The 26,682-nt window shown below is 40.8% G+C and overlaps 1 protein-coding gene across 2 annotated transcripts in view; it reads left to right on the plus strand.

Annotated features, from left to right (window-relative positions):
- The window catches only part of LOC111156870 (microtubule associated serine/threonine kinase family member 4), a 555,459-nt gene that overhangs the window by 264,220 nt on the left and 264,557 nt on the right, over nt 1-26,682 (plus strand). For both annotated transcript variants that reach the window (XM_022517982.1, XM_022517984.1), the window contains one exon: nt 16,548-16,579. In XM_022517982.1, coding sequence (XP_022373690.1) covers nt 16,548-16,579 — 32 coding nt within the window. The remainder of the gene's footprint in view (nt 1-16,547; nt 16,580-26,682) is intronic.

A 26,682-nucleotide genomic window follows, 5' to 3' on the forward strand; every position in this document is an offset into this window, starting at 1 on the left:
CATATGCTGACTTGTTTAGCATGTGGGGGGATAAAAATGGAATCTGGCTTTTTTAGGGAGTTTGGTTTCCATTGAGATGGACTTTGTACTTGACAAAGAGCATTTACAACTGTGAGGTAATCTGTTTTGGTTTAGTTTTAAAGGAGCAGAGCTCATCTGGAAGCATCTGAGAGTATCAATAAGAAATGCAAAGATAGTTTCTTTAAGCTTTCATTTAAGCAGGCTTAGAGAATATCTAAATTTATTACTGGTTTTTATCTGTCCTTTGGTGCACAGAAGATACATCAGCATAACTACCTATTATGTAGATGAACACTTTATACTTTTAAATTGCAAAACCTTAAGGTTGCAATGTCAGATTTGCGCATGAATATTTAAAATAGAATAATAACCTAATATTAGCATTCTCGATGTATGCCAATCACTTTCCTAGGTACTTTATGTGTATTATTTCATTGAATCCTCACAATAACACCACCTATTATTACCTATAATTTCCAGTGAGACAAGAGAGCCACAGAGAAGTTAAATACTTTGCCCAAGACCATACTCCTAAACCAGTTTACTTTCTTTCTTTCTTCTTTCCTTTCTCTTTCTCTCTCTCTCTTTTTCTTTCTTTCTTTCAGATTTATTTATTTGAGACAGAAAGAGCTGGGAGTGGAGCAGAGGGAGAGGGAGACAAGCAGCCTCTCCACAGAGAGGGGAGCCTGGTATAATAAGGAGCTCAATGCGAAGCTTTATCCCAGGACCCTGAGATCATGACCTGAGCTGAAATCAAGAGGTGGACGCTTAACCCACTGAGTCACCCAGACTTCCTAAGCCAAGTATTCTGAGCCACCTTGCTTGGCTGCCTCTCTGAGGCTCTGCCACTTAAACACATTCATACTGGTGGACCTAGGCATGTGTGGGTAATCAACTTTATTCAATTAGTGTATAATATTTAGCATAGAAGATTTTTGTATTTACATTCTTTCTTTAAAAGAGACGTATAATCTCTTCTATGTGAAATCTATGAAAACCCAAACTCAAAGACACAGAAGCATGGTGGTTACCAGGGCTGGGAGTGTGAAGAGATGTGGTTCAAGAGTCCATACCTGAAACTAGTAGATAAATAAATCCTGGGCATCTAATATATAGTTCAGTGCTTGTAGACCATAAAACTGTATGTCCACAGGGAGCTTGCTAAAAGACCAGATCTTAATTGTTCCTACCGGGGTGCCTGGGTGGCTCAGTGGGTTAAAGCCTCTGCCTTGGGCTCAGGTCATGATCTCAGGGTCCTGGGATCGAGCCCCGCATTGGGCTCTCGGCTTTCTGCTCTCTGCTCAGCAGGGAGCCTGCTTCCCCCTCCCCACTCTGCCTGCCTCTCAGCCTATTTGTGATCTCTGTCAAATAAATAAAATCTTAAAAAAAAAAGAAATTCTTAATTGTTCCTACCACTAGAAGAGATAATAATTATGGGACACAGTAGAATGGAGCAACCATATTGCAACATAATGTATCAAATCAATATGTTGCACACCTTAAATTTAAGCAAAGTTCTACGTTAATTACATCTGGATAAAAAAAGATCTAATTCTTTAACAGTCTCTTTTACTTAGGTACTATTTTTTTTGATAAATTATTCAATTCAGTGTAATTAAGTTTACTTTTTCTTTTTTTTTTTTTTAAGATTTATTTATTTATTTATTTGACAGAGAGAGAGAGAGAGAGATCACAAGTAGGCAGAGAGGCGGGCAGAGGGAGAGGGGGAAGCAGGCTCCCTGCTGAGCAGAGAGCCTGATGTGGGGCTCGACACAGGACCCTGAGATCATAACCTGAGCCGAAGGCAGAGGCTTAACCCACTGAGCCACCCAGGTACCCTAAGTTTACTTTTTCTTTTCTTTCTTCTTCTTTTTTTTTTTTTTGACTAGCTTTTAAAAGTGATAAAACCCTTTAAAAGCATTAGTGTAAATTCATCAGCTTGTCTAGATGATAGTGTGGCTTTGAAAGATAGTTCAACTGTCTGTGACTTTGTATTCTTTAAGGATCTAAAGTTGAGTCCCTCTCTTTGCTCATAATATTGTTTGGTATCGTCATTTTTGTTTTGTTTTTTTAATTACTGTAGTTTCAATGAGATAAGCATGCAACGGTTTCAATATCCTACGCATGTTTTCTCAGCTTTTACTGTTATTGTTGCTTGCTTTCATTCAAAAGACAGTGAGTCCAAAATTAACCGTCAGTTTCAGGTTTCCAAGGTAATCCAGTGTAATCCATCATGAGGACACGGAGCTTCCGTGTGATATAGTAAGTATATCAGTACAGTAAGATCTATTATGCTTCTGATTTTTCAAAGGAAGAACCTAATTAGTATAATAAAAACCGAAGTGGAAACCACTTCCGTTCACCCTGAATTACAAATGGCGATATTCACATATTATAAAGGAAAATCTTACTACTTGAAAATTGCTTTATTTTTTCAGTAACAAAAATGAGAAGGCCACCTTACGAAAACTTTCTTAGGTCTCACATTTAAACATCCACTTATTTTGTAGTCCTTGAGATACAAAAACATCACAAGGGATCTTTTGACTTTGAGAGAAGGATTCATTCTATCTTTGCATTAGAACATAATTCAGTCTTTGGGAAGAAGCAATTAAAAACCCAAAACCTTTTATTGCTTTTGATGCTTTAAAAAAAAAAAAAAAAGGCAAAAACTTCACTGCACTGTAATATTTTCTGCTAATTAACTGTCACAAATGTGATGCCATTAAATGTGGAATCTCTTTAGTTAACTTCAAAGTCATTAGCACACACTGTGCAACCTTCTCAAATCTGTTTTGAAAAAAGGAACCACATCGACAGTCTGTAATCAATGTTGTCAAAGTTTTGTTTCTCATAGAATCTAATCTTAATTTCAGGAACATTTTAAGGTCATTTTCTTTGGGTACTGAACATCAGCCCTTCTAATGCTCATAATTGGTGGTGCCAGGGTCGTCTTGATGCTTAGTGTGCCTTTAGATACCCTGCTCCAAAAGTGACTTGAAAAGTTCGGTATGAACTGTTTTTGGACAGTTATCAGGAATATGTTTAGCTGCAAATAACAGAAAACTAAGAGCAGTTTAAATAAATAAGGATTTATTATTTCTCCCATAAAAATGTTTGCCAGATGAACGCCCACGGCTGGCACAGTATGGAAACAGGGTCCCTCACCCCACTTTTGTCTTTGCTCTGCAGTCCTTTGCCTGCGTCCTCTGACCTTGAGCAGATCACAGTGTAACTCTCCAAAACTCGGTTTCCCATTCAGAAGAATGTTGTCTGTAATTGCGGGGCTGAAGTGAGTCTCCAGTGAGATCGTGTATGAGAAAATATGGAGCACAGCGCCTGGCACTTACCAGGGCAAAGCTGATGGGTGGCATTGTGGTGGCAGGCAGAGCAGCGCCGATTTTCCTGGTGGTTTTGCTGGGGGAGGTGTGAAGTAGGAAAAGGGAGATAGTTTAACTCGTGTTTGTCAGTCTTGAGGCTCCCAATTCCAGCATCTTCCAGGTACTGTTACTTGAAATAACACATTGGGGAAAATAATCTTAAAAGTCAGCTACCCTGCCCTTTAACAATAGGACCTATTACTTACTAAGTAAAGATATATCCCCCGCAAGCCAGTTGTTTATTTTATTCTGTGACCTCCTTACAATAAATTTCAGTACCATTAAAGGCTTAAGTCACATTATTGATTATTTGAATATGTGTGTCATTAATCTTCCATCACCTTTGTACATTTTATATGTACATTTTAAGTGTCGTCTTTTGCATTTAGATGGAGAAGAGTGTCAGGAGAAAGCGGGCTTGTGGGTATTAGCTTCATACAGCACTTCAAGAGCTCCCTGGAGCTGATTTGCCAGTAAATTTCTACACTAAAATCGGCTTTCAGAAGAGTGACTGCTAGATAAACTCTAAGGGGCCCTTAGTAAATAAAAATGATTAATCTCAGCTGAATAAATTCTATATCACTGGTCAAATAGTCTCATCCAATTCTGGTTCCTGGTTCTATAAAAAGCCCTTTTCTTTTTGTATTATGGTTGTCTGTAATTTTAATGGAACCTGTGAATTATTACCTGATTTTTAAAAATTGGTTCATAAAAGGATATTGATTCTTTGAATTAGGGGCAGTTGAAATATTGTTTATGGGCGAACTGGCCTTCTTTGATCGAACCTGGAAGCTACTGTCCAGAAAGCTTACTTAAATCGGTGTTAAGCTATACTTTCTAAAAAATGATCACAACTGTTAATAATTGCCCCTGGATTGGACATTGACATCAGTGTGGGAATGCAAGGGAACCAAAAGAGGAAAGTGAAGATCCATTAAAGTGGGGTTCTCTCTAATTGCTTAATGTTTATTCCCAGTCACAGATACATTTTCCTGGGTAATGAGAAGATTTTAAAATCAAATAAAGCTTTTGAACATTGAAGATGTTTGCCAGCCACTTACTGTTCTATTGAAGAATCCTATAGATTTATACTGATCCTAAGAGGTGTCTCATATCCACTGTATTAACTAGCTTTTTAGAAGCTTATGAACATTGTAGCTTTTATTGATTCCAGGGAATTGTACCCAACAATAAGCAATAAAAGTCGATGGTAACTTTCTTCCCATGGGGGGGTGTGCAGATCAATATTTTGAATTTACTATAATTTGTGGGTAATGGATGGAAGAACTGAAAAAATTGCCAAGCCTTGTGGGGCACAGCTGTGCGGTGTTGCCTTTTTATCTAAGCTCACTGTAGGTCACAGGCTTTCCCGAGTAACAAGAAACATAGTTAAGTGGCAGGGCCGATACGCGTATTTATCAAGATCTTCGTTAAGACTCTTCTCAGGGAAAAAAGAAAAATCACAAAACTTGTCCACAGTGACCTTAATTTTATAGCCCTGAAGGGTCTCTAAACTCGCACTGTCTTAAAGGCAATTAATATTCTAAATATCTAGCCTTTGAGTTTGATCTCCTGTTACAGGCATTATTCTGATGATTAGTTACAGTGCATGATTTCACTGAAGCTGGATTGGCTCGAATCTTCCAGGTGGTTCCCGGAACAGTGGCCAGGTTCCACACTGAGAGAGAGGAGGAGGCGTCTTCTGTGCCTCTTCTTTGATTTCCCCCCATTTCTGTTTCTCGGAGCTCTTCCCTTATGCCCTGGGTGCCTCGTCCAATGTGAGAAGCCTGCTCACATAGTAATAGCTGACATTTAGGGTGCTCTCGTGTCTGATACCCGGGCTTAATGCAGGACCTGTGTTCTCATTCAGCTTCTCAACACTTTAGGACATCAGTTGTCGTATCCTCCTGTAATAATTCAAGAGACTGAGTCCTAGACAAGGTAAGGGAAATTTTTAAGGACGCTTTCTAACATTGATTTAGAGTAGAATATACTTGTATGTGAGTCTAAATCTTCTCCACTTAATCATTATGGAGTATACGATTAGCTTAGTTAAATAGTTTAAATTGGATATTAGCTTAAATAGAGATTTTTTTTAGCCTAAAGTTTGGCTGATCTAGTATGTTTACTTATTTAGCTTCTTTTGTTGCAAAGGACTGTGACTCTTCGAATTGGATCTAAAGGAGTTTCTTTAATTTCAAAAAGGACACGCTTTCTCTTGAAAGAAATAGTCCTTTGTTCTTAGAGAACAAAATAAGCACATAAAGTAAAATTTGACTGTGCTGGAAGCTACTAACCATGAGGAAATAAGTTGCCCTTCACTTTAGTATCTAGTAAACACTCAGTAAACCAGAGGTGTTACTAATTTAAGTACTAGCTGTTATTCAGCAACCCATGTAGGGAGTAGAAAATCTGACTTCGAAGTGGATTTCCCATACATAATACCAAGTTGGAAGGCAATGTGGCTACAAATATCTGATTACCAAGCTTGATTTTTTTAAGTCAAAGGTGTAACGTGTTACGAACCATCAGGAAGCATCATAATTGGCTGGGAAAGGAAACTGGTTTCATTTGCTCATTTACTTGGGGTTAGCTGGATATTTGACTTGTTACGCTTTTTTTCTACTTTAAAAGGTCTGTGTTAAAAGTAATGTGTTTTCAAGGCTTTGCTTCAAATACAGTCTGTAAGAAATAATTTGTGTGAAATTTGCTTAGAAAGAGCTGCAGAAATCGGTAGAATCCCTTTCTGAGAGTAATTGCCAGCGTGTTATCTACTACGAGGACACCCTGATAGCCTCCACGAGACAGGGTCCCAGTGCAGGCAGACCAGGTCTTCCTTGGGGATGAAAAATAATTAAACTGCTCTGGACTCTGGCTGATGTGTATTCAAAGACAGGCTAAGCCATTTACCAGCTCTGTGACCTTGTGTAAGCTACTTAACCTGTCTCTGTCTCGGTTCTGTAAAATGGAAATGGTGGTGAAGATGAAATGAGATAGCGTACATCAGCACACAGTAGATGGGAGCTGCTGTTCTTAAGTGGAGGGAGGCCGATGAGCGTAGTAAAGAAAAACCACTTCTTCCCTATGTGTATAAATCATAAAGCGGAAGAGGGGTTTGTGATGATTGATGTGTAGCTTTCATGTAAGAAAGACCCAGGATATTGACCCTTGCTCCTGCCTTACTCTGGAACTTTATCTCATGTTCCTGCCCATCAGGGACCCTGTGGTCTAACTTAAATGGTTTTTCTATCCCCTCATCCATTCAGATTTCTTTTATTTAACTTCTGAAAGGTTCTCTGTACTTTGGGATGGCCCTTTTTCCTAAGCTCTGCATGGCACCCTACCCATAGCTCCTAGGGTTCTAAACCTTCCCGTTAGTTAAGCATTTATTATCAACACCTTATAGATCCTGTGCACATTTCTGTCTTGAATCTGCTCCTCTCTGACCTCCTCACTGCCTCTTCCTTGGTTCCCTACTCCACCATGCTTTCCAGACAACTTCATAAACCACCTAATTCCTTTCCTGTTTGTCCTTAATAAGCCATCTGACACCCTGATGGCAGAGTGATCTTTTTTAATGTGCAGACTTCACCATTTTTTCCCTCCTATTTAAAATGTTATAGGGGCACCTGGGCGGCTCAGTGGGTTAAGTGTCTGCCTAAGGCTTGGGTCCTGATCTCGGGGTCCTATGATCAAGCCCAGTGTCTGGCTGCCTGCTCAGGGGGGAGTCTGCTTCTCCCTCTCCCTCCGTCCCTCCCCCCAATTTGTACTCACTGTCTCTCTCTTTCTCTCAAATAAATAAAATCTTTCAAAAATAATAATAAAATGTTACTGGAACTCCTCATTGCCACTAGCAAAAAGGCAGACCCTTCCAAAAACTTTGTGACTTGACCCTGTCTCTGCCTCCCTATTCTTGTCCTTTTGGCTTTTTCTTTCTACCTTTAGTTCCAGCCCTTCTAAATTTACTAAGAGCTGTGTACTCTTTCACTCCACCCGGCTTTGCTACATCTCTTGCTTTTTCAGGGATACCCCTTTTATCACCCACTTCTGTGGGTGCCTGGCCAACTCCCAGATGCTGCTAAAGAAGAACCAGACGAAAGTAGTGTGTCATGTGAGAATATTTGAACTGGCAAGGAACAGAACCCACAAATTAAACTGGTTAAAACAGTAAAGAGAATCAAATGGCTCATGTGTCATGTATGAAAGATACCACCCAATACCCAGTTTCTAACCTTCTGTCTTGTCTGCCATCTTCCATGTCTGTCTACCCTACGGCCGCCATTAGCTTCTTGGGGTTAGAGCACCTTCCTTCCTGTTAGCTCTCTTGGAAAAGGGAAGGAGTTCTCTCCCAGGATCCTGGAAACACACATTGTTTTGCATCTTGTTTTCCCAGATTGAATCACATGCCATCTCTGGCCAAAGCAAATGAACTTTGTCATTAGCTTCACCGAACCTGAGCTAAGCCTGAGGGTTGAGAGTAGTGTGAGTTCCACCAGGTTTTGTTATCCCAAATAACAGGTAGCATCCTTGGGCAATAAGCAGTACTGACCCTCCTTATGGAAAACTGATCACCTCCTCCCTTGGTCCTGTTGCACAATTTAAAAAAGGTCTCTCTTCCAGGTTTTTCAGCACTAAAATTTACAGCAAATGGAATCCTTTCTCCCCAGAGCCTGGCCCTTATTAAAAAGTGTGTGGCCCTTATTAAAAAGTGTGTGCTAGAATAAAGGACCTCCATTTGCTTGCTGTCATCCCTCCACGAGCCCCTGGGCTTCACCCTTGGCCAAAGATTGTGATTTATGCTTTTCTGAAATTACAGACCTACCTGTTCACAACCTGTACCTTTCTTACTCTTTAGAGGAAAGGCTGCCCTCTTTGATTATTGATTCCAGCCCTCTCTGCACATGTACTCATTTAGAACCCCTCTCAGTGGCTCACATCTCCACTCTGCCCCATCTGACATTTTCACAGTTTGTTGTAGGGGAACAAATTGGAACCTTATGACACTGGTTCAGATTCTGTTTCCAGCATGTCCTGGCTTTGTGACCATGAGGCAATTACTAGTCTCCCCCCAGGCTTTCAGTGGGAGGGCCTTAGGGTCCTGGCAGATAGACGGGTGATGATGATGTAAAATTCTTAGATTGAGTTTTTGATAAGAGCTTCTAAAGCTGAAAGAGACAGATAGCCATATTGTGACTTAAGAAACTTTTTGTCTATGGAAAGAGCCTGTGCACCTAATGCCAAGTCATGAGGACAATAGCTGATGACTTGGGTTCACAGCAGAAAAAAAGCCAGCCTGGCAAGAAAGCAAGATGGTAGCCACTTTCTTATTAAAAGAAAGTGAGGATGTGGTTTTTGATCAAGGAAAATGGCTATGAAAACCCAGCAAGCGTTTTGTGGACACCTTCTATGGCTGATTGTACTGAGTTTTACAACTGGAAATAAATGCGTTTAAGTGTTTACAGATACCAAAATAGAATGAAATAGAGCCTGAGAGAAAGGGGAGATCCTTTGGGATTCTCCACCGATCTCACGTTCCCACTGAGGGATTTTAGTGACGTTTTGCAGGTCAGATGGTGTGAATGTCCAGGCAGATCTTCGGAGGGCAACCTGCTGCTTTTCTAGCTGTACACTACAGGCTTTTAATGCAGAAAACCAATTACTTTACGGGCTGTTCACTGGAGTTTTCAAGCGTTGTTTGCACATAAGCTGCTGTTGACCACTGCTCTGATTCTAACCGAAGTGTCATGAAAGATCTGGTTCTGTAGTGTGAACTTGCCTGACCTGAGCTTCTGTCTTCACAAGTGACCCTTAGAAACGGAGGCCAGAAAAATGGGGCCCAAATCCCTTCTCTGGGAAGACCAGTTCCCAGATGAATCTGTACTCCTTGCTCATTTTACACCCTCCCAGGTAGAAGGAGTTCCACTGAGGGCACCTCTCCTTGGCCTCCAGTGCTTCCCATTTGCAAAGGAAATAACTGAAAACCTGAAAGTTCACTATTGTAATGATGGCAAGAAAACTAAAATATTCCATAAAGAAAAAAATCCAAAGGCAAAAGATTTATGCATATTCATTGTTCTTAAGGGAACTTAAAAGTATTTGAGGTACCTGGGTGACTCAGTTGGTTAAGGGTATGACTCCTGGTTTCCCCTAGGGTCATGATCTCAGGGTGCTGAGTTCGAGCCCACTCCCCAGTGCGGAGCCTGCTTAAGATTCTCTCTCTCCCTTTGTCCCCTCCCCCATAGCTCTCTCGCTCTCGAAATAAATAAATAAATAAATAAATAAATAAATAAATAAATAAGCAAGCAAGCAAGCACGCACGCACTAACCTTCACTAAATAACTTACACAGACCACTCTCCTTCTCAATCTTCAGGGGTAGAGTTCAGACATTGTTATTTTTAAAAGCTCCCTGGATGATATTAATGTGTCACCAGCTGCATTCAGATCCCCTGCCTGAGCTGAATTATCTCCTCCCCTTTTATCTTCTGTCCACTGTTAGCGTTTACATGTTCAGGTAAAACTGCATAGTCTCATACCTGGTATCTCTTTTCTTGTGTGCATATGTGTTTCCCCAGCTTGCTTTTTTTTTTTTTTTTTTTTAAAGATCTTATTTGTCAGAGACCGAGAGAGAGAGAGAGAGAGAGAAAGAAGCACACAAGCAGGGGAGTGGCAGGCAGAGGCAGAAGCAGACTCCCCGCTGAGCAAGGAGCCTGATGCAGGACTCGATCCCAGGACCCCAAGATCATGACCTGAGCCGAAGGCAGAGGCTTCACTGACTGAGCCACCCAGGCATCACTGCCCCGGCCTCCCCCAGCTGGCTTTTGAATCGGTCATATTTTGTTTCCTCCTTAAGTGCCCTAAGCAGTGCCTGATGTATTGCCCTGCATATCTTGGCTCTTTGGACTCTCTCCCTAAATTAACAGTTTGTCTGTAAATGTAGAATAGTTGTAACTCTCAATGACATGGTGAGTTTACCAATGACTATTTCTCCCACTGTACTGGTCAAGGGATCTAGTATTCTCCTCTGTTCCATGACAGCTGAAGCAGAGACCCAGGTATGATCATACTAACACTCTCAAAGAAGGGAAAAACCCACTAGGAGTGATGAGGGAAAGGTGCACAGGCAGTTAAGTTTCACTTCTTGGAGGCTGGGCTTGAGTTCAGTGTTCAGTTGTGGGGAGGTCCTGAGTGTGGCCATGTTGTCTGGGGTTTAATTTTCTGGATTTTGTCCTTTTTTCTGATCTTGTCTGTGCTACCATCCGGTCACCTGTGTGAGAGCTAGTATCTACCCAGTAGATTTTTTTTCTGCTTGTCGCCTTTCTCAATTTCTTGGTTATTAAGAACCCTAGCTGCTGCATTGTGCAATGCACCATTTAACAACATGTAGTATGATTCTCCGTCCTTGAAGATTTGAAATGTTGAGGTGCCCATGATGATGCATAAGGGTGTGCCTCTTTCTTCCCGTTCTTTTCCTGTCTCAGCCAGCCCAGGGCTTTACATGCCCTGTGTAGGGTAATAACTCCAATGTCTTTTCCCAGCTCCAACCTCTTTCCTGAAACCAGGCTTGCAGAAGTCCAGCCACCTATTTGGAAATTTCTATTTGGAATCCTTAGAGTCATTTTGGATGAAACATGTCCAAACAAAACTCTTTTGCCCGCAAACTGTATTTGCTTAGGCAGAAAACTTCCTTGATTCCTCTCCTATTCCACACACAATTCTTTTATAGATTCTATAAAAATGTCTCTCAAATCTGACTGCTTCTCACCATCTTCATGGGTGGACCTAACCAAGTCTTCTCTCATAAAGATGACTTGTATAATCTCCTAAAAATTGGGGCTAAACGTCTCCTTAAAATAATCTTAGAATATTTCGATATTGATTTGTTCATCCTGTCCATCCTTCCCATCAGTTTTACTTTCTCCCTACCTCTCTCTGTTCTCCTGTGTGAGAAAGAACTTTCTAAAATTTTTTTGAAATAATTTTATATTTATAGAAAAGTTTTAAGACTTGAGAGAACTTCTGTATACTTTTCCACTGTGTTGATATGTTTCCTTTTCTTTTAAGATTTTATTTATTTATTTGAGAGAAAGAGAGCCCGAGCAGAGAGGCAAAGGAAGAAGATTTCCCACTGAGCAGGGACCCTGACTCGGGTCTTGATCCCAGGACCCAGAGAACATGATCTGAGCCAAAGGCAGATGCTTAACTGACTGAGCCACCCAGGCACCCATCCACTATGTTAATATCTTTTATAGTCTGAATACATTTGTCAATACTATGAAATTAACACTGGTATATTACTATTAACTAAACTCAGACTCTATTTGGATATTAGCAGGTTTCCCCCTTTTTCTGATCCAGAAACTAGCTCAGGATCCTACGTAGATTACATTTAGTCATCTTCTCTCCCTCCTCCTTTAATCTCTGACAGTTTCTCAAATATTCCCTGTTTTTCACAATTCTGATGTTTTAAAGAGGACTGGTCAGGTGTTCCTGTAGAACGACCCTCAACTAGGGTTTGCCTTATGTTTTTTTTCATGATTAGACTGGACTTAAGGGTTTTTAGCAAGAAAACGAGAGGTGAAGCCCCTTCCCATAACATCGTATCAGGAGCACATGAGAGCGACATAACTTAGCAGGTGGTGTTAATCTGAATCACTTGGTTAAGACCTTGTCTGTCAGGTTTCTCCACTGAAAAGTTGTTATTTTTTGGGGCACCTGGGTGGCTCAGTGGGTTAAAGCCTCTGCCTTCGGCTCGGGTCATGATCCCAGGGTCCTGGGATCGAGCCCCGTATCGGGCTCTCTGCTTGGCAGGGAGCCTGCTTCCCCCTCTCTCTCTGCCTGCCTCTCTGCCTACTTGTGATTTCTCTCTGTCAAATAAATAAATAAAATCTAAAAAAAAAAAGTTGTTATTTTTCCCTTTCCCTATTCTAGTTTTGGAAGTATGTCACTAAATCCAGCCAATCTAACGGGAAAGAGAATTAAGCTCCACCTCTTAGAGAGAGGGTTATCTACATATATATATATATATATATTTTTTTTTTAAAGATTTTATTTATCTGACAGAGAGAGATCACAACTAGGCAGAAAGGCAGACAGAGAGAGGGGGACCCTGAGATCATGACCCTGAGACCCAGGACCCTGAGATCATGACCTGAGCTAAAGGCATAGTCTTAACTCTCTGAGCCACCCAGGTGCTCCAACATATATTATTTGTGATATAATCACATCTTCTTTCTTTTAAATCACAGAATGACCCATCAGTTAAAAAGAACAGCTCAAAGAGTCCCTAAACATATGTGAACATATTGTTCTAATTTTGTATGTATAACTATTAAAAATATTAAATAGGGGCACCTGGGTGGCTCAGTCGGTTAAGTGTCTGCCTTCTGCTTGGATCATGATCCCGGGGTCCTGGGATCAAGCCCCACATTGGGCTTCCTGCTCAGCGGGAAGCCTGCTTCTCCCTCTCTCACTCCCCCTGCTTGTGTTCCCTCTCTCACTGTGTCTCTGTCAAATAAATAAATAAAACCTTAAAAAAAACCATATTAAATAGTACATTCTTTTAAAATTACCATGTGGAAATTGTCTATACATATGAAACATTGCAGTTTTCTCTCTTGCCTTCATGAATAAAACAAGTTATTTTCTTCTTTTGTGCCCAAGGTTGACGGGGGTCGGGGGGGGGCACGGGGTGGAGGGGGGCCGGGTGGGAAGAAGAAGCTGAATCATTTGTTAGGGCTCTTTTGTTCCCAGATTCTCCTAGAATTCTCTTACTGGGTTTGAGGGACCTTTGTTTGTCCTCACTCTTATCCAGGAATCACAAGAAGGTCACAGTGTTCTCAGACAAAATTAACTTAGCTTCACCCTTATTTTCCGAATGCATATAAGCTAGTTAGCACTTTTAGAAAGGGGGGGGGCAAAGGAAATCGTACTGTCAGCAAGTAATGATACACAGCAATTCTAAAAAGATGTTAGAAGTCACTGAGAAATCAGTATCCATGAAAACCATTTAAAAATTTTTAATGTTCTTGGGGCTCCTGGGTGGCTCAGTCGGTTAAGTGTCTGCCTTCAGCTCAGATCATGATCCCACAGTCCTGGAATTGAGCCCCGCATTGGGCTCCCTGCTCAGCAGGAAACCTGCTTCTCCCTCTCCCTCTGCCTGCTGTTTTGCGGACTTGTGCCCTCTATCTCTCTGTCAAATAAATAAAATCTTTAAAAAAATTTTTAATGTTCTTGAATGTACTCTTAGGAATGTCTTTAATCCTGTGATGATTAATAGTTCCATATTGTTTAGTTCAGGCAGATACTTCCTGACCTTTACTCTCTTTGTCCCACACTTCTTCCCTCCCCTAATCCTTACCTGATGCTAAATTATTAACGCGTGTTCCCGATCTCCTAAGCAGAAGCTTTGGTTTATGACTCGGACCAATACCTTATGTCTTACCTAATTATCTAAGTATGTGTTAGTGCCCTTCACCTGACATTAAGAAAATAAAATGAAGACACGTGCACGATGTACCACAGGGGCTTCGGCAGTAAATGCCTTGCCGCCGCTCACTGACTTCTGCGGGCCGCGGATCGATCAGCGTGTGGTCCCCACGCGTGAGCCACCCATGGCTCCGTCTGCGATCGCTGGGTCCTCCTGGAATCCACCCAGTGTGTGGTCCCCACGCGTGAGCCACCCATGGCTCCATCTGCGATCGCTGCGTCCTCCTGGAATCCGCCCAGCGTGTGGTCCCCACACGTGAGCCACCCATGGCTCTGTCTGCGATCGCTGGGTCCTCCTGGAATCTGCCGCCTTTTGCAGCCGCTGTTCACAAGGTCTTGGCCACAGCGCACTCATTTCTCTCACTTTATTACCATCACATCTGATTCCAATTTGCTCCCAAATTGAGTTTCCAGTGCCGAGTCTGACATTCAAACTGTCAGGTGGATTAGCTCCCTCAGCTTGGTTAGCGTGGAGGCTTCAGGTCAGTCGACGGTGGCTGATTAAACGTCCTCTGCTCCTCGTCCTGGAGCACCAGGTTACCCACCGTGACCTTTCTCCTTGCCTGGAGCTCATCATGCTAGATGCTGGGCCTATTGGAAAGACTTCTGATTAAAAACAGAGTTGGTTTTTATCCCTTATCTTGCTGTTTCAGCAGGGTTTTTTCTGGTTTTTTTTTTTTTTTTTTTTTTCTTCTCAGAGCAGAGCAGCCAGCTTACGGTTGGGTCATTTGGTGGACTGTGATTGATTGAACTATTTGGGGATCATTCATTTGGCCCTTTGCCTCTCATATCATGAGTGATCTATTTGCATATGGAGTTGAAATAACATCTGACTGACTCTGTTATTAATGATAACCCATCAGCCCTGCATCCTTTTCTTGCTGCGCTGTTGTCAGATCAGCTCATAGGACCACAGCGTTTCCTTTCTCGAGCTCTAGGCCTTTGCTGTGCAGCAGGCTTCCATAATTCCTTTCTAATAGACACACGGACCTGTGAACGATTGCTTCTAGGGAGTTGTTCTTCTCTTCCTTCTTTTCTCTTTTTAACCTGCAAACAAAACACATGTCTCAGTGCTTGTCATCACCAAAGATAGACTTGCTCATTGGTTTTCCATTTACATCTCAGTTCACAAGGAAAACAGGCTTGGCCAGAGACTTTTCATCTTGTCCTTAGGGGTTTTAGTAAATGAAGGTGCACTTAGGTTTCACAATCAAGCAACCAAGTTGAGCAAGCCCTGTAATTTCTCAGAGATAATCAAGGATTGGAGAAAAAAGCGAAACAAAACAAAAATACAGTGTTTCATCCCTGAACCTTGAGGCCCTTGAGAGGAGAAAGAGCTCCTGCTTCTAAAATGGTTTCCTTGTTTCTTCTTGTAATTGAACAGTGATAGGATTATTATAACTCTATGGGAATACATTTGCCAGTTAATAAGTAAGGCGTGTTACATTTAAAGCAACGTCCTCCCCTCGGCCTGCTCCTTTCAAGGCTGTGTTCTGTAAGCTGTGCTGGGATAAATTATGCTGTTTAGAAGTAAGATCTGCGGTCACTGTCTGTGACACACATTTAAGGAACCAATAAAAATAGGGGACAGGAAAGGTGAATTTGAAGCCGAGGGGGAAACACCTTTCAAAAAACTTCTGGAAGGCAAAAAAAGAAAGAAAAAAAAAGGTAATTATAGGAATGAAAAACTAAATTTAGTCAAGTCTTTCAAATTTATACTGGTTTTCTTTTGTTTGTTTGTTTGTTTAAATAGCCTGATGACTCATGGCTTTCTATTTCTTAATTATTGTTATCACGTAATCATTCCTGAGGACCAAAGCTTCTGAAATCTCCATTCCTGGGTGAAGATATTTCTGTATCCCTTTTTGTTTGTTTGTTTGGTTGGCTTTTTTGTTTGTTTGTTTGTTTTCACAGTCTCCCCTATAGTTAGGTGGATAGTGATCTTAGTTTGTGATTAGTGTGAGATCACCCTTTTGAAGACTTTAAAGCACTCCATTAATTGTTGCTGTCTGGTTACCTTTCGAGAGATTCATTAACCTACTTTTAAATAACCAAAGTCCTAAACTGCATTTATGTTAAGAAATGAAACCAGAAGGAAATCTTTGGCTTTATTTAAGCAAATCATAATAACGTGTAATCTTTGGTATGCACAGTGTCTTGCATGAGTTTATTTTTATTGGGGGTGAATAGCTGGATTTCACTGTTTTTTTGTTTTTTGTTTTTGTGTGTGTGTGTTTTTTTTGTTTGTTTGTTTTTTTTTCATTTCACCTCTCATTTAATTATAATCCTGCAAAATTTCTGCTCCTCCTTCTATCCCTTCCTTTCCTCTTTGGATAAGTCCTTTGGTTCCTCCAGTTTTCCCGAAGCTCAATTTTAGGGCCATGAAGCTCAACTTAGTATCCTATTGTCCTTGCTTTGAGAGGATTCGTGCCTTTTCTGTTTTGGAATTTAGATGAACTATGTTTGTAATTTCAACACAGCATGTAAAGAGAACAATGTAAGAAGGGATCCAGCCTAAAATCATGACGTTGAAATCTTTTCCTTGTGGAAAATGCTAAATCAAGCATAATGAAGAATTAGGCTATCTGTTTGGTGCCTTACTAGGCTAAGGTTAATGTGACCTCTCATGTAGTTGTTTTGTTTTGTTTTTCTTTTGCAGAAGGAGCTCAGTCTCCCCAGAAGAGGAAGTTTGTAAGTAGCCTAATTTTGTTTCCTTATTATTACTATGTTGTACAGTTTGTAATGTGGTTATTCTCCAACTTGTTAGGATTTTCAGGCAAATGGAGGATTAATGATAATCAACTGAATTGAGGAAACAGACACTTTGCATTTACTTATAAATGTCACATATTCGTGATTTCAGGATAAGCTGAAGAAACTTTCTAGATTTTGTCCTTATGGGCGTTGTAAGCCAAAATGCTTACTTATTCCTGGGACAATCTTAATTTAAAAAAAAAATTCTCTCAGGTAATCAAGCAAACACGTTATTTGGTCTGCAAATGGTATAAATGGATCCGAGTCAAGAATTAGTGTTCTCCTATATGTTCCAGAAATCTGTGATTGTTTTTTATGCTATGGATTTTATGCAAAGGAAATGATAAACTTTTGCCATGATGATGAAGAATTTAAGTCAGCTGAACTTTCTGTTAGATCTGGATCTTATTACATTGACTGATGTCATGGTCTTATTTTAAAAATAGGAGATTTATGAACTTCAACTTGATTTCTTCATAGTTTGTTCCAACCTTTTGTTTTGAAAGCCAATAATATATTTGCATAAATCATAGTTTGTTTGTTTTGTTTTTGTTTTGTTTTACCATTAGGAAGTTGCGGAAGGAAATTAATTACCTTCTGTGTTCCACTAAATTTAGGGTAGATTTGTTACCAACCAGTGTTGTGTAAGGGCTGATCTAGAAATACTGGGATTTGGTATCTACATTACAGAATTGAGTGGATGGGCAATGTCCTTTTTATAGAAAAGTATAATATTTCAAGTAGGTTGATGCAGATCTCAACTTGAAGTATTAGAATTGTATATGGTGATTGTTGGAAGATAGTATTCATTTTGTTTACCAAATTTTGGATTATGTCAGCTTTTGTATCTGAGAACCAAAATTTCATCTGCTATGAACATTTCAGTACTATCTATTTTGGTTCTTAACGTTTTACAGCTTTAGGCTGCCTGGAGGATACAGAATCATTGTTTTTGAAGACTGTGTCTGGATAAATTTTCACGGACTTCCAGCTTTTATCTGTGTGTGTTAGAGGTTAATGACCTAAAAGTTGGCCGTAGGAAATGCCTTTAGAATAAAAAACTTGGCTTCTTCTGAATCGTGATTAGGACTCTCTCCTAGACCTGGAAAAGTCCAAACATTTTGGTATTTCTAATCAAGATGAAAAATAAGAAATAAGAAAACCTGAAGTAAAACTACATGAAATATCTTACTAGGAAAAAAATCTCTTTTCCCTTGTACCTTTATTTAACGCTTAAATTATCCTAGGTTTGTCTTTAATACTTTATTTGAAAAGCTCAGAATTTCAGTCAGATTTTCTTTTTGCCTTTATATTAGGTTACTTTTTTTTTTTCTTTTAGTTTTTGAGTTAGTATGTTTCCTGTAAATTTTTGTTAAGGTCATGTTAATTACAAATTAGGTTCCCCATGTCTATTTAAGGGCCACATCTCCTTTTGTAATATCTCCTTATCTCACATCTCCTTGTATAAGTCTGTTAATGTTAGCTGATAACTGTGGGTTGGTGGGAGAAAATAGAAGATACATTTAAATTTCTTGACTTGGGAGCATAGAGTCTTTCATGAATAAAATGGGTGACGGCATAAGTTTCTTTGACACCCATGCTTTGAAAACTTAAGAGAAACATAGAATTACATTTTAGTCATTTAAAATCTCATCCTTGGGGCACCTGGGTGGCTCAGTGGGTTAAAGCCTCTGCCTTTGGCTCAGGTCATGATCCCAGGATTCTGGGATCGAGCCACGAATCGGGCTCTCTGCTCAGCAGGGAGTCTCCTTCCGCCTCTCTCTCTCTCTGCCTGCTTGTGATCTCTGCCTGTCAAATAAATAAATAAGATCTTTAAAAAAAAAAAATCTCATCCTTAATAAAAGTCAATTGATACATCAGTCAGATGATGGAAGTAAAACATAGCATGTACATCAACATAAATCTACCTTTTCCTTTTTTAGTGAATTCTGTGGAAATTAATATTCCAAGTTAAAAAAAAACAAAGATGCTCTTTTGTATTTTTTATTAACTATTCCCAGTAGAATTAATGGTGTATGATAGAGATATTCTGGGACTTGACACCACTCAGCATTTTCATTGACCCCCATATAGAACGTTGGTAATTAATTTCCTCATGCAGTTGTTTTATGACTGGAGAAAAAGAATTTTTTTTTTGAAGATTTTATTTATTTATTTGACAGAGAGAGAGAGATCACAAACAGGCAGACAGGCAGGCAGAGGGGGGCAGGGGGGGAGCAGGCTCCCTGCTGAGCAGAGAGTCCGATGTGGGGCTTGACCTGAGCGGAAGGCAGAGACTTAACCCACTGAGCCACCCAGGCTCCCCAAAAAGAAAATATTTTTAAAAATAATTGCTAGAGTGATTTAATACAAATCTAATGAAAAATCTAATAAAGAAGGGCACAAGTCACGCTTGCCAGCGTTAACTGTTCCTGGTTATTAAAACGTTAACTGTTCCTGGTTATTAAAACTTGTTAACACTTAGTTCTTGTATTTACTGGTTAAACGCCTCTGGCATAAGTGTTTTCAGATCTTTTAGTATCTTCTCCCAGAGAGATTGAGGATTTGATCCCTCTGTTCTGTTGAATCTTGTTTCCATGTTAGCAGTAAGCAACTACACAGGGTGATGGATTCCTCATTGCTTGTAGTTACAAAGTGGTGTGACGGAATGTGTCGGGGGTAGGATGGGGTGGGGGTGGAGGGGTAGGGGGAGGTGTGTGCCTTCAGAAAGGCTGTGCTTCTGGAAGAAGGTGCCTGATTTTGTTATACCTGGGGCTTCAACTTTGTATGTCTTGAAGGATGATGTTTTTAAAATGTATTGTCATCATTCAAGCACTTAGGGATTTATCAGATTTTTTAAAAGATTTAGTATTGTCTTACAGATAATTTTTATGTCTGGAATCACAAAAACATGTTTTATATATGTAAAAGCTAAAGCTCTCACAATAGATCAAAGAAAATAGGTTTTTCTTTTTATTATTATCTTAAAGTATAAAAAAACCAAACTGTCTTCTGTCTAGAAGATAATCCAGTTCCTCAGTAATTTGTAAAATATGATCATTTTCTTAAGAAATCACTTGAAATCTGTGTTGTTTCATATATGTTTTAAAAGGTTGCAGAGGGAATGATTGTGACCTTTTTTGTGTGGTGCAAAGGGGCAAGGAGGAGAAGTCAAAGGAACTGCTTTCCAGGCAAGGTGTTACTAAATAACCAAGTGACTCCAGATCAGTTTTCCAGAGGTTTTCTCAGTCCTTTATCAATTAAGAGTCCCAGATGTCCTCTCCACGCTGACTGCTTGGATAGCTGGACTTCAGCTAGTTGTCTTCCTCCTTTCAAGAGTAGCCATATGCTAAGACTTGATCCTAGATCCTTCCAGCACTTTCCGTCTCTTTCTCTTTGGAACTAAAGTTGTGATACTCTCTGCTCTTTCTCCTATAAGCTACCTATCAAAACTGGAGACCGTTTGAATAAATCATGATATAATCATTACATAGCAGGTAGAATGAATGAACTGGAACATAAGTATCAACACATAATAGTATCAAAAATGTGCAGAACAAAAGCTAAAAGCAAATTGCATATACAAGAAAGTATTTACATGATAAAATTTTAAAATATGCAAAATAAGACATTTGTTAGTGAATGCAAACATGTGCAGTAAAAATATAAAAACATGCATGGGCGACAAATTTACAGTACTAAATGCTACAGGGGTTTCATGTGTATAATTAATGTGGTAGGTACATGGATATTTACAGTATACCCTCTACATTTTGATATTCTTGAACTGTTTTATTTAAAATACTCAGTAATTACATGAAGGTAAGATTTCAGACTATTTTATCCAATATGTATGGAGATTTAACAATGATTTGAAGGGGAAAATTAGGTAAATTTTACCTGTTTTGAATGAAAGGTTGTACCAAATCTGTATTTATTTTTGTTTTACTCTTGTTTTTTTTGTGACTTGAAGATTGGCTCAAATGAGTACAGCTTTACAGTCGCTGGAATATCTGCTGTGGCAGGTACCTTACTAGTTAATGCCAAAGCATCGTAATAAATTTTGGTACTCGTGGAGAAAGGAGGCACATGAGACGATATCTTAAATGGGACATTATGACATTTAGCTGCAGAATTAGATTTGTTGTCTTGAATTTTCAGCCCTTTTAAGAGAAGTGACTGACTAATCTTTATCTATCACAACGTGCCCAGTATGGTCACATACAGAGTATGGGTGTTGGGAGATGACCCACAACGTCTGTCTCCCCAAGCCAGACAGTGAGCCTCCCAGCAGAGTGAACTATCCTGCTTTTGTTCTGAGTTCCTGTCACAATGTGTTGAGGACTCATAGTGATTCCATGTCTGGTCGGCTCATGCCAATCTTTCTTGGTTTAAATTCAGTGTGCAATATATAGGCTCTCTTGACATTCTTTTTATTTTCCTAATGACAATGAATCTAAACTGTCCGTATTGATGTAAGTGTTCATGGTGTTTTGGGTCCCTTATCTAATCTTTACCCATAGTTAGATCTTGGGCTCTGAAATGACATTTCAGCGCCAGAGGCAAGACTGGGAATTGTTTGTTTTCGGACAGAGAAGGTGCTAAAAACCCAAGATGAGTGGTGAGGAGTGCGGCCAGGGTGGCCCAGACAGCTACATTTTATTTTTAAAGGACCCCTTTGTGTTTTGTTAATTGTCTGAGTGAACATTTCTCCCAGGCAGAGAGAACCTCTTTTTTCATAGAATTCTTCCAGGGAGAGGTGCCGGAAGTGGGCTGGAGGCCAGTCCCTCTCCTCCTCCGTTGTTTTCCAGCTATCTTTTAGATGTCTTTACACAGAGAAGGAAACTGCACTATCTATTCTTAGCAAGGAAATTCTCCTTGCTACTTAAATAGTGTTTCTTCTATGTCTTTTAATCATGAACATAGAGGGCACCGTTTTTTGGAGCCAGGTTGATGTAGAATTCATACAACTATGTGAATAGTTACCACTTGATTAGAGTAGAATCGGTGACTTGACACTTGGCCAGGTCTTTGGCTAGACACCTTTTAAAGCGGCATCCAGCAGTTGAAACCCAAGCAGATGTCACTCCTGGTGTGCACAAAGGTCCTGAAAAAGTGTGTTTCTGCATGCCCAGCAATCATTGGGAGGATTGAAATGCCTAAAAGACATCTTAGGAGTCTTGGCTTATTTTAATTTCTTGATGGAGCAACAGTACTTGTTGTATCCAGTAATTGTTCCTCTCCCTGGATTCTTGTCCCCTCTCCATTCATGCTTTCCGTCTGCTATCTCTGTGTTCTGGAGGCAGCGGGGGGCTAGCAGGGGTGGGTATGGCACCTGTAGCTAGCTCTCTGCTGGCATCCAGCTGTTTCAGGTCTCCTAGGAAACCCACCTCCCCAGGTACAGAGAAGACAGGCGTCTTAAATATATCTGCCACAGTGCCAGACGTCCTCGTACCAGAAATCCACTCAGTTGGAGCTCAGAGATGTTTTCTCTTCGGTGTCTCATGGACTCGTGCATAGCTTTGGGCCGCAGGTCACTGTGCTGAGTTTAGCACGGAGGCAAACTGTTCCTTACTGGGATGCGTCTCCTGGGTGGGTGGGACAGGAGGCCACCAGATAGGGGAGCAGCCTTCAAGAACTCTTCTGCTCCACGTGTAAGTTAATGAACATAGGAATGAGTGGCGGACTGACTTCCCTTCTTTCTAATTTTGTCTCTTTGGGGCAGGGGCAAGGGCAGGAAACGAATGGAAGATGAGTCAGCAGCAGAGGGAGCGTGTTGTCAGAGGGTGGTCAGGACAATGGAGGCAGAGGACCCTGAGGGTTGGCGAAAGGTTCTGAGTGGAACTGGGCCTGCTGGACGTAGAAGGTGGCTTGTCTCACTGTAGATATATTGAACTGAAGGTACAGGGTTAGGTTGGAATTTCTCGTTTTGAGACCAGCTGGGAAGTGGCCCTCAGTGTAATTTAATAGGCTTGGGACGATGTACGTGGCATGTGTAGAAATGTCTGTTTTTTGAAAAGAAGGCTTATTTTCCCACTGGTTGTATTTCAGCCAGAGCCAAGTCCCTTGACTTTCTAAACAGTGTTTAGAAAAATAGTTTGAGTAAAATGAGTAGTTTCAGTTCTAGACTGCAAGGAGAGGGAATCACCTTCATTTCACAATGGAGTTGCATTAGATTTTGTGAGTTTTTCAGCAAGGTGAGGGCAACATTTCCTGAAATGGAGGGAAAGGGCTTAATTCAAGCACACTAAAGGCTGTGTAAACCACACTTGTTATTTGGATGCGTTTTAAAATAAATTAGCTTCCTTTTTAGTACTTTCTTCCCTCCCGCACCCATAGATATGGAAGCAAAAACTCACAATATCTCTTGTCAAAGCCGAATGGAAGTCCAGTGTCATTTTTAATGTTAGAAACCCAGTAACAAAACGAAGAAGAAATTGAGTGTTGTATCTGAATTAGCATTTAAAGTGGCATGTTTATATCAAAAGAGAATGGTGTAATATATCCCGAGAGTAAAGAGAGGACTGCAGCCTGTGAAAGAATGTCAATTGCATTTATATATTCATCGAAGAGCTGGTTTGGTATTTGGCATGTGCTTGCAGCGTCCTTTATTATGCCTATCCTCATCTTCCGTGAAGTGAGCTGGGAGGAGACCTGCCAGGTAGAAGCAAAGTAGGATTGATCTTCTTACCTTAGAAAATTGTAGGAAAACCTTAATTTTTCCCCAAGGTAAGAAGGGCTAGGTCCCCTAGGGAGGGTTCTCAAAATACATGTACATTTCCAAACACACCTGGGAGTGCAGATTAGAATCTGGGTGTGTTGGGGGTGGAGGCTGTCAGACCTTCACCCAGTTCTCCATGTGAGCCTACAATGCCCCCCCTCCCCACGTTGAGAAGTATTGTTAGAGCTTCAGGGTGTGTATGGTGGCAAAGTGGATTTCTGGATGCCCCTGAGGCCGGAGGATAAGTTCTCTACTTCATCTTTGCTAGAATAACTCTTTAACAAAAACGAATCAAACAGGAATTTGGGGAGTTTTTCAGTGAGCACTCCTCACTCTGCGAGGCTTGTGTAGGCTTGTACAGCAACTCCCTGAGGCTGGTGGGTGATTGCCTCTGGTTTCTCACTAAAAGCCACCTTTTCAGGTCTGTTCCTCAGTGGGCATTTCAGAGCATGGACTGAGGAGCCACACATACTGCCTGGGTTTCAATCCTACTTCTGCCATTTAACTAGTGTAGTGACTTTCAGAAGGTCACTGAGCCTCTAGGTGTCTTTGCCTCCTCATTTGTAAAATGGGGAGTGTCTTGAGAATTAAATCAGCTAATATTTGTAAAGTGTTTACAGCAGTGTGTGGCCTACTTTAAGTACTATGTACGTGTTCTGTAAAATAAAGAGTACCAGCATTTAAGCCCTCCCTGTGCCATCCCCTCCCCCATCTCTTATTTTTGTTCTCTAGAGTTAGACCAAAGACTGCAAAGTAGGCTGGGAAAATTCCTTTAAAGCCAGATCATTTGCAGAGCATTTTCTGAGGAGCTGGGGTTTTTCCCAGCTTTTGTCAATGGTGAGGTTTTTAAGAGGGCGTTTGGCCCCATAGCCTTGGGTAGACCTTTCCCTTGCATCCCATGATGGTCAAACCTGGTAACAGGAGGTTTCTATGTGTGCTGTGGGGATGGACTCCACACATGTTCTGGCTCTGTGTCATCAGGGTATGAGGGAACTCTGTGTGCTCAGTGGCCCCTCTTCCAGAATAAGCCCTCACCCTAGACCTGCCTATCCTTTTTCTCAGCATACTATACAGTTCAGTTCTTAAAATTGTGTTTTGGGGTAGACAGGTGTTGAGGAAAATAAAGCGGGCTATTATTTATGTCCGTACCAAAAATTTTAGTCAGAATTTCATACCTGGAAGAAACTTGTACAGAACTCTGACTGGAAATACCTTTATTTGAGAAGTGTGGAACTAACAACACGAAGGATTGGAGATTTCCTTGTGCTTAATCTAGTTCCTTGACTGTGAACTGTGACCAGAATTTAGGGTTCCTGCCTCCAGGGATTGGAAAGCAACCTTTCCTTTTTAAGAGTGTGCTTGAGTTGGAAAGACATAATCAGCAAGGAAATGGGTGTGCTTTGTTCTGGAAGACAGGAGTTTTAGCATTGACGTCCACAGTGTGGATCAAATAAATGGTAGACGCCCACCGTATGCTTGACTTCACCGTGCTTGTCCTGGTTTCTTGGGACATTTTGGAAAGCTTAACCCCAGCTATTCTTGAGTTTCACACTTAGAACTGCAACCAAAGGGAAGGCTTCGAGGTACACCCCAGAACTGCCAGGGAACAAGGTTTAGTCGAACTAATCTGGAGACTGGGGAGAGCCTGGCTGGTGTGGTGTAGCAGTCCCAGCTGCAGTAAGTGCTATCCATTATTCCCTGAGACAAGAGCCAAATGGCCAAGTTCTCTGTTGTCCTCGGTACCCTGTGGTGTGGTAGTGAATCAGGCCCACTGAGGGGGATCTCAGAGAGGTGGGTGGTAGCTGCAAGATCGCACATGTGTCTTGATGTTTCTCCTTAGAATCTCTCCTGTTTCCTCAGTTGTTCCTGATGCCGGAGAATTCAGCTCCCTGCCCTTTTACTCTTTGTGGCAGCTGACTGTCCAATCTCCACAGCTGGGAAGAAGTTATTTGAGGGTTCCCTCTTTGTTTTTCTGCAATAGGGTTCTCACCCTCTGAGAATCCTGGTGGGTCGTTTCTTTCATCTGAATACACGTGCATTGACTCCTCACATTTTATTCAATAAAGTCCCCTCTCCTTGGATGAGTTAGAGGGCGTCTGCACGCTCAGGTTGTGGAACATAAGATGAGACCAAAGAACATGACAGCAGCTGGACACATCTCTTCCCATGGCCTTCTGGGCTCTGCTTTACCTTGTACGCCATCCAGGTAACTTTTGAGTAGTACCATAAGAAAATTCTATTCAGAGAGTTCTCTAATGAGGGGGAAGAGTTTCCTTAAGTGTGTTCTATTCATTTTTTTTAAAGATTTTATTTATTTATTTGACAGAGATCACAAGTAGGCAGAGAAGCAGGCAGAGGTGGTGGGGGGGAAGCAGGCTCCCTGCTGAGCAGAGAGCCCGACGTGGGGCTCGATCCCAGGACCCTGAGATCATGACCTGAGCCAAAGGCAGAGGCTTTAACCCACTAAAATTCTATGAATTTTACTTGCATGTGGAAATAGGTGACATCCATTTGAGCTACCAAAAAAGGATAAATTTTTATTTTTTTAAATGAAGTTTGTAATCATAATAAATTCAAATATGCATATTATATTGAGGGAAAGATTTTGAAATGCCTTTATTCTACAACTATAAAATCTTTCAAGAAATATTTGCATATTTTGTAAATGTTTCTGTGAAAAGTGTTCTTGTTCTGTTAGAAAATATTACTTTGGCGTATGCTTTGTACTCTTTATTGTATAGGAAAAGTGATTTCTAACTTCGGTTTGTCATCCAGATCGATGGGATTAACATGGGAATGGCATTAGCCCTGGGTGCCAATCTCTTACTAAACCCTGATTTTCCAGTGCTGTCTTTTCATGTGACTTTTGAGGGTGGTCTGTACCTTTCCTTGGGCCAGCTTTGAGTAGAGCTTATCTTTTGGGTTTATTTTCACGTTCCAAAACTGAAAAGGGTATTTGCTTTGAGAAGTTGGCACCATATGACTTCGTTCTGTAGCTGCGGAGCAAAGGGTAATGTTTAATGCAGGGACAGTGGGGACCATCCCTCTGAGCTGGCAGCAGGACAAAGCAGGGGTGTGTTCTTTTCTTAGCTCCCGTTGGCCTCTGTGCTGAGGCACTAAGTGGTATTTGCTCTGCATGGGGCACATGAGTGAGATCACCAGGGGTTTGGCATTTCAGGGTATAAAGCATAGTGTTTAGTATCTTAACAAATCAAGAATCAATTATCTGGGAGAATAAGCAGAAGGTTTTTTTTTTTATGTCTAGGATAGATTAGTTTAAATGCTAAAACCACTCCTTGTGGATTAAAGAAGCATTTGG

The sequence above is a fragment of the Enhydra lutris genome, unplaced genomic scaffold (genome assembly GCF_002288905.1).
Source record: "Enhydra lutris kenyoni isolate GAN:26980312 unplaced genomic scaffold, ASM228890v2 scaffoldscaffold50, whole genome shotgun sequence".
Lineage (NCBI taxonomy): Eukaryota > Metazoa > Chordata > Mammalia > Carnivora > Mustelidae > Enhydra > Enhydra lutris.